The sequence below is a fragment of the Garra rufa genome, chromosome 20, assembly GCF_049309525.1.
Source record: "Garra rufa chromosome 20, GarRuf1.0, whole genome shotgun sequence".
Lineage (NCBI taxonomy): Eukaryota > Metazoa > Chordata > Actinopteri > Cypriniformes > Cyprinidae > Garra > Garra rufa.
Window position 1 is genome coordinate 18,132,997 of NC_133380.1, and position 11,781 is coordinate 18,144,777.

General features: G+C 37.1%; 2 protein-coding genes across 2 annotated transcripts; one reads left to right on the top strand and one right to left on the bottom strand.

Moving 5' to 3' along the window:
• The first annotated feature begins 2,289 nt into the window (after positions 1–2,289).
• LOC141293283 (acidic mammalian chitinase-like) lies at positions 2,290–5,046 on the top strand. The gene is made up of 11 exons (XM_073825309.1): positions 2,290–2,419; positions 2,511–2,537; positions 2,669–2,873; positions 3,014–3,070; positions 3,161–3,326; positions 3,414–3,538; positions 3,663–3,786; positions 3,871–4,053; positions 4,155–4,271; positions 4,357–4,489; positions 4,587–5,046. Exons 1-11 carry the CDS (start codon positions 2,395–2,397, stop codon positions 4,844–4,846), a joined length of 1,422 nt encoding a protein of 473 aa, XP_073681410.1. The 5' UTR covers positions 2,290–2,394; the 3' UTR covers positions 4,847–5,046.
• A 3,983-nt stretch (positions 5,047–9,029) lies between these two features.
• Positions 9,030–11,561, bottom strand: LOC141293342 (acidic mammalian chitinase-like). The gene is made up of 11 exons (XM_073825371.1): positions 11,537–11,561; positions 11,421–11,447; positions 11,085–11,289; positions 10,848–10,904; positions 10,604–10,769; positions 10,370–10,494; positions 10,137–10,260; positions 9,871–10,053; positions 9,676–9,792; positions 9,454–9,586; positions 9,030–9,376 (listed from the first exon to the last, which is right to left on the bottom strand). The coding sequence occupies exons 1-11, from the start codon at positions 11,559–11,561 to the stop codon at positions 9,126–9,128; spliced, it is 1,413 nt and encodes a 470-aa protein (XP_073681472.1). The 3' UTR covers positions 9,030–9,125.
• Positions 11,562–11,781: the final 220 nt, after the last annotated feature.

Genomic DNA, 11,781 nt, shown 5'->3' on the forward strand with positions numbered 1-11,781 from the left:
CAAAAATAAATTTTGTCAAGATTCTTGCCTTGGAAATCCTGGTTTGGTTTACCCAACCATAACCGCCTTTTGTTCCTCAGACACTCTTCTCCTTGATTTGTTATAATTTTTGGCAGTCTATAGTAGTTTGAATGTTTTTCCCGGTCTGATTGATTAGTACAGCCCAAAACATGACAATAACTGACCATTTTCAGCAGCAATAATCAGCAAAATTAGTTTTGTTCTGTTCAGTGGCATTGTTTACATTCAGTGTTGCCAATATGGCCAACACGCATCGTGAAAACACTTTATTACATTAATGTTAGCTGTTTGTAAGAGTCAGAAGTATGATTCCTTACACCTTGTCACCAGACAGAATTTGGTTGGTTGGCTTTCCAAAACAGAATCTCTTTCAAAATGAGTAGTTTCTGTGATAGAAGTGATTTGTTTAAGTTGTATGGTTGATGAGGCACTACATGGAAGTGATGGTGAAAGCAGTGGAGGCAGGAGGATAAGCATGTTTTAATCATCAAAGCATCTTATCATCCATCATCCACATCATGTCTGCCACCAACATTTTATTAGCCATCCTTCGCAACTTAGGCTCATTAAACCTTTAAGTTCAAAAGGTTATTTGTCATCACACTGATAAAGTCTAATTGATAATTGCCTGGAGACACCTAATGTTTTGATACTGCAAAGTAAACATTATGCTGATGCAGTTGGAATGCCTTTTAAACCTGCATTCTTTATACTTTATACTTCAAATTCATAGTTAAAGCTGAAGTCAAACTAAAATTTATTCAGACATCTTAAACATTTTTCACATTATCACAGTTTATTTGCTATTGTTTAGAAAATGGTAATAAAATATGACAAAAACTCAGAGTTAAACTGTCAGAACAATTCATCTTGATAATGTCAGATAACTTTGATGAATTAGGTTGAATAGCTGTCAGCTGTTAAATTTAAGTAAACAATTGGATAATACCAATTTAGAGTAACCAGTTATCAAGCAATGCTTTATTTTGTTCAGTCTATAGTGTAAAAAGGTCACATTAGCAAAGAGAAACACTTAAGCAAAACATGGTCAAAGTGTCTAAATAATTTGTGGTCCTAAATTAAAGCATTTTTGAGTATAATATGTCACAGTTTACACTCGAATAAAGGACAGGACAACCTAGACCATTAAATAAATATATAAAAACATTTTTGTTTGCCTTACAACCAGCAATTCCCTGAAGGTTTGCTGTTTTAAATGAGCTACTGTATGCTCATTTTTTTCTCATTAATAAACTCTAAACAATAAACTTTGAAGCTACCTTGAGTCGTAGCTCTATCTTTGTTTGGAAATGACACAATGAGCAAGGGCGAATGATGCACTTATGTCATTTCCTGTCATAAAAGCAAATTTTTGGCTAATAATCCATTACTGTCAGTTTGGTAGGCTACCAATACATAAGTATTTGAGCAGAAAAAATAGTCTTATTTTCATTGTTTAACATGTCATGTAGCCTATTTATTAATTTAAATGATGGCCATAGGCTATTACCATGCAATATTTTAAATACAGGGCTCATCAGCACTTCAGCGAGACATATAAATTTACTGATCAATACACACAATGCACATAATTTGGACTCCATAAAAGTTTTGATACAACATGGACACCATATATGGCCATATTTTTTCCTTTAGGTAATAATTACCATTTTTACAAATAGTTTGGCTGAGCAGGCAGCATTATTGCCTCATAGAAGGTCCATGGTTCAAGTTCTGGCAAAGCTAGGACGCCTTTTGTGTGGAGTTTTCACATTCTCCTCATGTCTGTGTGGGTTTCCTCCGGGTGCTCCGGTTCCCCCCACAATCCAATAACATTTAGCATATAGGTGAATTAAACACTATAAATGACCATCTGATCAAGATGTACCCCACCTGTGGCCCGAAAAGAGGCTCAAGCCCACTGAAACCTTGTGGAGGATAAACAATTTATAAAATGGATAGATGAATGATATTGTAAAATCAAAAAATCTAACATTTTACTATATTAAAATGTTTAAACTCAAGTGTTAAAACCGTATTAGAATAACAGACATGTTGGCGTTAATGCACATTTATTTACAGCAGGCCCAATTTTTCAGCTTATCTATGAAATAAGCTTTACACAAATTGTACTGAACTGTGCAAAGGTATTGTATTTCCACATGTTATTGTCATTTCAGTCCATAGTTTACTTGAGATACCATATCTTGGACCATCCTAATAAATCCTGCCATATTAGGACAGCGTAGATAACACCCAGCTCCTATAAAAACCCAGGGTTTTCATGCTTCCTCTCATTTTTCTTGAGGTACCCCAGCGAAAATAAGCATCACAGAATTTCTATATTGATAATTCATCTTAAAATATAAAAAAATGGGGAGGCTTACACTCATAGCAGGTAAGAAATAATACACACTACAAAGTGCAATCTGAAATACACTAGTGCGTTTTTGTATTTGTGATTTACATACTATCATTGCATTTTGTAGGAATTGGCTTGGTGTTCTGCCATTTAGGTGAGTACTTATCAGATCACATTTTCAAATCAAACCTCTCTTTTGGGTGAATTATCTATATATAATTACAATGTTCAGATGAGAAATGTCTTAATGTTTGTCTAAGAACTTCTTTGTGTATTCATATTCAGCTTTCTCCATGGAAATGGGCTGCTACTTCACCAACTGGTCTCAGTACAGACCTGGAATTGGAAAGTATTCACCTGCAAATGTCGACCCTTTCCTTTGTACACACCTTCTCTATGCTTTTGCAATGATCAACTATGCGAACGAGCTGGTCACCTATGAGTGGAACGATGAGACTCTCTACAAGGCCTTTAATGACCTTAAGAACATGTATGTATTAATTAAAATATTACATCAAATATGTTACCAAAAACATAAGAAAGTAACACTGCAGTTAGACATGTTAACATGAAATCAATATTGTTATATACTATGAAATATTCTAAAATAAAAATCAATTAACCTCACAGAAACCCCCATCTCAAAACTCTCCTGGCTGTTGGTGGATGGAACTTTGGTTCAACACAGTAAGTATTCCTTCTTTTCCATTATTACATTATCTTTATGGTCAATTGAAATGCAGCAACATCTAAGATTCTTCTCAAAATTCGTCTTAGGTTCTCCATCATGGTGTCCACTGCTGAAAACCGTCAGAAGTTTATTCAGTCTTCCATCATCTTTCTGAGAACTTATGGATTTGATGGTTTGGACTTGGACTGGGAATACCCTGGATCAAGAGGAAGTCCACCTGAAGACAAACAAAGATTCACACTGCTGTGCAAGGTGGGTCTGATTGTAATACAGCATCATTCAGGCAGATATTGTGAAGAACTTATGCTAATTTTTCTGTTTCTATGTTTCTCTTTGTAGGAACTTGTTGAGGCCTATGCAGCTGAGGCCAAAGCTACTGGCAGACCTCAACTGCTGCTGAGTGCTGCTGTAGCAGCCGGCAAAGGGACAATTGATGATGGATACGAGATTGCTGAGATTGCCAAGTAATCCATTCATCCATTTTCCAAACCTCTTGGCCTATGTGGGGTCATAGGATACTGAACCAGCATAGCATGAGATGTTTTAGACCTTTCCTGATTTGTGCAACCAATAATTATTTTGTCTTAGGTACTTGGACTTCATCAATGTGATGACTTATGACTTCCATGGAACTTGGGAGAGATTCACAGGACACAACAGCCCCCTGTACCAAGGCTCAAAGGATGAGGGAGAATTGATCCACTTCAATGTCGTAAGAATTGATTTACTGTAACATGAGATTTTCAAACCTCCCAAATGAATCCATTTTAAAATGACAACTCTCCTCATAATTCAGGATTCTGCTATGCGCTATTGGAGGGACAACGGTACCCCTGTGGAGAAACTCAGAATGGGTTTTGCCACATACGGTCGCACTTTCCGTCTGTCATCTGCAGAAACTGGCATTGGAGCCCCAGCTAGTGGACCTGCTTCAGCTGGAACCTACACTCGCGAGGCTGGATTCTGGTCTTACTATGAGGTGAGAGCTTTGGAAAAGTCATTTTGTCCAAAATAATAGAATTTATTCTTTAAAAGTGTCTTCTGAATATTCCCAATATCTAATACCCAATATCTGTGTAGATCTGTGGATTCCTAGAGGGAACAACCATCCAGTGGATTGAGGATCAGAAGGTGCCTTATGCCACAAAGAACAATGAGTGGGTTGGATTTGACAACAAGGAGAGCTACGAAACTAAGGTACTTTTGAGACTTTACTGTAGTAAAGGTTCATTGTCAACATTTGTCAGAAACTGACTAGAAACTCACTCCTTTTCATTCATAGGTCCGTTATCTGAAAGAACAGAAGTTTGGAGGAGCCTTTGTCTGGGCTCTTGATCTGGATGACTTTGCTGGTCAGTTCTGTAGTCAGGGGAACCATCCTCTCATGGTCCATCTGCGCAATCTTCTGGATATCGGTAGGAATTTTCTAAATTGTATTTGCAACACTGGTTATATTTAAAGAAAAAAAAAAAAAGCACTAAAAACTAATGCTTATTAAAATGCTTTTCCCAGAATTGCCTCCTCTACCTCCAACCACAACCCTCAAACCCGGCCAAACCACAACGCCCACCACAACTACCACCACCACCACCACCACCACTCATGCTCCAGGACCAGGATTCTGTAATGGAAAGCCAGATGGACTCTATGCTAACCCTGAAGACCCCAACAAATATTATAACTGTGCAGGAGGCAATACCTTTGAAGGGCACTGTGCCACAGGCACCGTGTTTGATGACAGCTGTAAATGCTGTGTTTGGCCCAAGCCCTAAGGGATCAACTTCTGAAAAAACATCTGCAAATTGTAAAACAACGCACAAATGACACCAAACACCAATTGTTTTATGTAAAGTAACATTAGTGTAAATTGAACATATGTCTAATAATATAAGTACCTTTCCTAAATGACTCTCTGTTTCTTGGTAATTTTCTCCTTGCTTTAATGAAATAAATAAACTGACTTCTGGAGAAACTTCTGTGGAAATTGTATTTTTTCTTCTTCTTGTGACTGATACAAGTACACTGCTTTACAATAACTCAAAATCTCACTCAAATGAAAAACAACACTCAAAAGCAAACAATTCTCAAAGCAAAACATTAAATACTACTACTATTAATAGTAAAAGGCTTCATAAGGAACAGGCAAATTTAGAAACAAACTACCATTAAAAAATACATCAGAATCACAGTGATATGCTGGATATGTTTCATTTGCACCAAACATAATCTACCATACATTTTTTATGGTCTGCCTATCTTAGTCCAATAAGAATATTATATAATATTATATTATTGTCACAATCTGGGTGGTTGAGGAGTGGAGAAGGAGGAGGAGATCCAGAGTAGATAAAATATAAACAGTTTATTGAAACAAAACACTGAAACTAAATACAAACAAACAAAAACCAGGAGCAAAACCGAGGACATGTAACGTTATCAACGACGGACAAACGGGGAGTGCAAACACAGACTCTAAATACTCTGAAAACAAGGCGTGGTCATAAACAAGGTAACAAGACAGGTGAATCAAATCAAAGCTAAGTGGGAACAAACCAAATGACACAGAGTAACAGGGGAAGACAAAGGGAAAAACCAACTGAAGTTCAAGTGAGGGGGGAAAACACTAGGAAACACTGAACAGAACCGGACAAAACACAGACATAATCCTGACATTTATCTATCCATCCATTGTCCTAATGGCTATATTATCTTAGGAATAATTGACGACGAGCTGTTTAATCACTAGAAATGTATAATTATATTCTAATAATTCAACGGACAATTCAAAAGTAAATTATTCCGCTTATACTACAGTTACCGCACCTCAAATATTGTTTAGATGTTGTATTTAAAGACATTCGTCAGGTTTTTGTCCTTAAAACACCCTCCGTTGCTAATTACATTAAGGCTGGAGCCGTTGATAGCAGACTAATGCAGTTAACAATGAAGTTATTAGAGAGACAGAAAGTGTTTGGCAGCAGCGTTTCTACTAACAGCAAAATTGCAAGTTCATAATCTTTAAGAACAGTGTCGTTATTAGTGAGAAATGACATGTAGCTTCTAAGCTGCTAAAATACTGTTAAAATCGTCAGAACAGCGCCAACAAGTTTCTGTGCCTGTGTGTGCGTTTGTAAGGGAGAGAGAGCTGGAGAAATAGAGTATGCTTTTTTGTGGCAAAAACATGGAAATAATTTGTTTTGCGTTTTTATCCTATTGTTTACCTGTTGTTTACTATATTTATTTGCTTGGTCCTAGTAGGTTTTTGTTCTTTTGCTGTTTTTCTTTTATGCTGTAAAAAATAATTTGGCAAAGTGATTTGGGCCTGTAATGCAGTCAAGACCTGCCTGGAACTACTTTTTCTGTGTATTTCCCTGAAAATAATTGCACGCCTTAGAACGTTAAGTTAGTTGGTCAAGCAGTCAACAGCCCCATATATATATGTATATGTACAGTCAAGCCCGAAATTATTCATACCCCAGAAAGGCAAAGGATAAGAATGCTTTTGTGTGCCTTATCTGGAGAAGTGGTATCCTCCTTGGTCTGCATCCGTGGAACCCAGCGGTGTGCAGTGTTCGTTGGACTGTCTACCTTAAGATGTTGCCACCAGCAGAGCCCAGATTCATCAGAATGGCCTTGGTGGCGATCCTTGGATTCTTTTTTACCTCTCTTAGTACTATCCACCTGGCCAGCACAGGTGTCACTTTTAGCTTCCGACCACGTCCTCTGAGATTTTTCACATTGTGGAACGTCTTGTATTTTTTAATAATACCTTGCACTGTAGCCACTGGAACTTCAAAACATTTAGATATGGTCTTATAGCTCTTTCCTGACTTGTGAGCAGCCACAATGCGCAGCCGCAGGTCCTCAGTGAGCACCTTTGTCTTAGCCATGACTGTCCACAAACCAACAACAGAGAGCTTCTGTTTTTCACCTGTTGAGTTTATTAAAACAGCTGTTCCCAATGAATCAGGGTAATTAGGATGCTTTAGAAAAGCTTGGACTATTTGGAATGGTATTGAACTTTGAATTTTCCCATAGACTGTGACAGTTTGCAAAGGGTATGAATAATTTTGGACATGCCACTTTTTGTTCAAATGTAAATAAAAGCTGATAAATATTTTTTCCACAATGATTCCTCTTGCACATCGTCTTATTATCTTTTGGGAGAAGCCTGTGTCACATGTATATGTTATATAATAATTATTATATGTATAGAAATGGTGGAATCTTTAGCCACGCTACAATTCTTTAGACACTACAAGGTCACAAAGCATAAAAATAGATATCAAAGACTTCATTTGGCTTCTAAACTATGAAAAAGCCTTTCGTGATAATGTTCAGGGCTCAGACACATTCTCTCAGTTTAAATCTAGATTAACACATCTTTTAGTCAGGCATTGACATGACACATCTCACAACTTTGTGCTCCGTATATATCTGGTTAAATTTGCACATCTGATTAACCCTTTTGTTTTCCTATTTCTATGTACATGTACATGCTACAAGATGTAACTAACCATATAATTTTTATTATCTCATAACTGACTATTACTATCATGGTCACTGCTTTGACACCAGCAACCTTTTCTGTTATCTAAAAGATAACAGAAAACTTCCTTATTGTAACACTGAAGCATGCTTTCTCAGTGTAGCTGCTTTGAAACCACATGCTGTGTGAAATTTAAATCGAATGGAACTGTTGTTAAAAAAGTAAAAGAATCAATCAACAACAATTTTGAAGATTAATTTATTGTAATTAAATGCTTTGATATGGGTGACGAAAACAAGTCAATTCTCTCATATATTTTAGACCACACTAAGATGTCTAATTAACTATAATTAGAAACCTCAATTTATAACATGCATTTTATTCTTAGATTAAACCTGATTAAATCATCACTTCACGATAAAAATGTACCAGGTAAAATGCTGAATAAGGATTTAATTTCCATGCTCAGTGATGAATGAACAATGGTTATTGTATAGAATCGGCTGATGCAAGGATGGGAGTACAGTATACAGTAAATGTGTATGGTCAATAAAAGTAACATATTATCAGGGTATATAATCAAAGGTCTTGGATACCAGATAAATAGCATGTTTCTATACAAACAAGACACAAACAGGAGATTTAAAAGGCAATAAATTAATCTCACAAGGTGCTTATTACTTCAAATTTGTAAGGGTCACCTATACCACTCAGCCGTTTAGCAAACTAGGTTTATGACTTAAAGTCTTTATGATATTTAGCATATCAGCAGTCTATACATTAGCAAGTATAGTGGGGAGTTTAAGGAGGTTGTTGGTTTGTTGGATTTTAGTTTGTAAAAATGTAAAAAGTAAATACATTTTCATTTAAACTGAAGTCTGTAGAAGTCCACTATATGGAGAAATATTTTTGACTGAGAAAGAAAGACATGAACATCCTACATGACATGGGGTGAGTAAATTATCAGGACATTTTTATTATGGAAGTGAACTAATCCTTTTAGTCTGGGTCCAGGCAAGGTGGATTTGCTTTAAATTAACATTTCAAGTAAAAGAAAAAAAAATAAATCACCATTAGAAACATGTGACGTGTAACTGGACCAGAGGGAAGAGTAGTAGGCCTACTGTTTATGCAGTACAACTTAAGTTCACTTCCCACACTTAAATCAATAAACGAGCGATATCTCTTGTGTTTCTATTTTTAGTTTGTGATTTCACTTGATTAACTTGACTTGAACTTTTGCAGTTCTTCTGCGGTTGCAGACTGTTACTAAAAACATCTAGCATATCACAGAACACTAACTGAATAATTGTATGATATGTTTCATTGATCTCATTCTGTTTAGAATGCAAGATGATGTAATAAAAAACAGAATCATTTTTAATGATACTTGCATGTGTTTATTAACATGAGTTTTTTCAGCAGTTGTGCTAACAGCAATCACATAATTAGATTCACAGGGGAGTTATTAAAAAACACGCATTATACACTTACATAGATTAATACTTTTGATTCTTGAGCTTAAGCATTTCTCTTCAGTGTTGTCTTCAGCTGTTTTCAAATTAATGACTGCGTTTGGGCCAGTTACAGCATGTACAGCTCACATCAAACACAGTACCTGAAGCGCATGTGTTTTCGTAAGTACGGCCTCCTGCGCAGCTGTAGTATTTTTGGGGGTTGTCAGGGTTAGCATAAAGTCCATCGGCTTTGCCATTACAGAATCCTGATCCTGGAGCATGAGTGGTGGTGGTGGTAGTTGTGGTGGTTGTTTGTCCAGGTTTTAGGGTGGTGGTTGGAGGCAGAGGAGGCAATTCTGAAAAAAAAAAAAGGAATGTAATCTTATTGTCTGCCATTCTGAACAGCACCATCTAGTGATTAGCAAAGACTTACCGATATCCAGAAGATTGCGCAGATGGCCCATGAGAGGATAGTTCCCCTGATTACAAAACTGTCCTGCAAAGTCATCCAGATCAAGAGCCCAGACGAAGGCTCCACCAAAGTTCTGATCTTTCAGATAATGGACCTAAAAATGAAAGAAAAGGAATGATTTTCTAGTCAGTTTCTGACAAATGTTGACAGTGAATCCAAATTACAGTAATGTCTCAAAAGTACCTTAGTTTCGTAGCTCTCTTTGGTGTCAAATCCAACCCACTCGTTGTTCTTTGTGGCATAAGGCACCTTCTGATCCTCAATCCACTGGAGGGTTGTTCCCGCTAGGAATCCACAGATCTATACAAATATTGGCAAATAGATATTGAGACTATTCAAAAGACACTTTTGGACAAAGTGACTTTTCAAGGCTCTCACCTCATAGTAAGACCAGAATCCAGCCTCGCGAGTGTAGGTTCCAGCTGCAGCAGGTCCACTAGCTGGAGCTCCAACACCAGTATCAGCAGATGACAGACGGAAAGTGCGACCGTATGTGGCAAAACCCATTCTGAGTTTCTCCACAGGGGTACCGTTGTCCCTCCAATAGCGCATAGCAGAATCCTGAATGAGGAGGAGAGTTGTATTTTTAAATGGATTCATTTGGGAGGTTTGAAAATCTCATGTTACAGTAAATCAATTCTTACAACATTGAAGTGGATCAATTCTCCCTCATCCTTTGAGCCTGTGTACAGGGGGCTGTTGTGTCCTGTGAAGCTCTCCCAAGTTCCATGGAAGTCATAAGTCATCACATTGATGAAGTCCAAGGACCTGAGAAAAAAAAATTACAAAAATCAAAAGGGGTCTAATGCTACTTCTTATTTTCACCTCAATGCTCTGCCAATTTGTACATGTTATGATTCAGTGTGGACACACTTACTTGGCAATCTCAGCAATCTCATATCCTCCATCAATTGTCCCTTTGCCAGCTGCTACAGCAGCACTAAGCAGCAGTCTGGGTCTGCCAGTAGCTTTGCCCTCAGCTTCATAGGCCTCAATAAGTTCCTGCAAGGAAAAACATAGATAAATATACATAAAAAAGAAATTAAATGAATCAACATTGAACTGATTTGAGCTGAACCACACTACTGTCTAAAGACACTGTATTACCCACCTTGCATAGCAGTGTGAATCTATGTTTGTCTTCAGGTGGACTTCCTCTTGCTCCAGGGTATTCCCAGTCCAAGTCCATACCATCAAATCCATAAGTTCTCAGGAAATTTATGGAGGACTGGATAAACTTCTGACGGTTTGCAGCAGTGGACACCATGATGGAGAACCTGAGAAGATTTTTTAAAAGAATCTTAAATGTTTTTGCATTTTATTTCACAACCTGATCATTTTTTCTGAATACTTACTGTGAAGAACCAAAGTTCCATCCACCAATAGCCAGCAGAGTTTTGAGATGGGGGTTTCTGTGAGGATAATGGATACATTTTAGGATTTTAAGATTTATAGTAATTTTAAGTTAGCAAGTATAACTGCATTTTGGTATTCATTGAGCAAATTACTTTCCAGTCTCACAAAACAATCATAAATGATTTGAGAAATCAAGCATCTAAAGTATTAAACATCATATTGTAACTAATACATACTTGTTCTTGAGTTCATTGAAGGCCTTGTAGAGAACCTCATCGTTCCACTCGTAGGTGACCAGCTCGTTGGCATAGTTGATCATTGCAAAAGCATAGAGAAGGTGTGTGCAAAGGAAAGGGTCGACATTTGCAGGCGTATACTTTCCAATTCCAGGTCTGTACTGAGACCAGTTGGTGAAGTAGCAGCCCATGTCCATGGAGACGGCTGGATATGGATACACAAAGAAACTCTTAGACAAGACATTTTGAGTTGACAGTCATCTTTCTTATTCGAACATAGCATTTATTAGTAGTTCATTAAAACTAATTTGATGCAGCAGATACTCAATGACTCACCAACATGGCAGAGCACCAAGCCCAATCCTGGAATATACAATGATATCATGTAAATGACAAATAGAAAAGAATGAATAAAACACACTAGTATTCCAAGTATTATTTTAGCATATTACCTGCAATAAGTGTAAGCTTTCCCATTTTGTTTTTATCCAATTGCTCTGTAAGTAACAAAGAAGAGTTTTGTTAATTAGATTTAAACTAACAACAGAAATTAAGGTTTTAGGCTGAAGTACAATCGCGGTACATACCTAGGATACTTTTCTCATGCAAGAAAAATGTGAAGAGAAACTTCAGGACCCCTCGCTTTTTATACTAAATTGGGTGTTGTCTACGCTATATGAAATGATTTATTGTAACG

What these genes read in the sequence shown, in the direction of transcription:
- LOC141293283 (XM_073825309.1), top strand. Translation starts at nt 2,395, where the DNA reads ATGGGGAGGCTTACACTCATAGCAG. An exon ending in CTTGGTGTTCTGCCATTTAG is followed by an intron (nt 2,538 to 2,668) that starts GTGAGTACTTAT and finishes ATTCATATTCAG; the next exon opens with CTTTCTCCATGGAAATGGGC. An exon ending in GATTCACACTGCTGTGCAAG is followed by an intron (nt 3,327 to 3,413) that starts GTGGGTCTGATT and finishes TTCTCTTTGTAG; the next exon opens with GAACTTGTTGAGGCCTATGC.
- LOC141293342 (XM_073825371.1), bottom strand. Translation starts at nt 11,561, where the DNA reads ATGGGAAAGCTTACACTTATTGCAG. An exon ending in TTCAATGAACTCAAGAACAA is followed by an intron (nt 10,905 to 11,084) that starts GTATGTATTAGT and finishes TTATCCTCACAG; the next exon opens with AAACCCCCATCTCAAAACTC. An exon ending in GATTCACACTGCTATGCAAG is followed by an intron (nt 10,495 to 10,603) that starts GTGGGTAATACA and finishes TTTTCCTTGCAG; the next exon opens with GAACTTATTGAGGCCTATGA.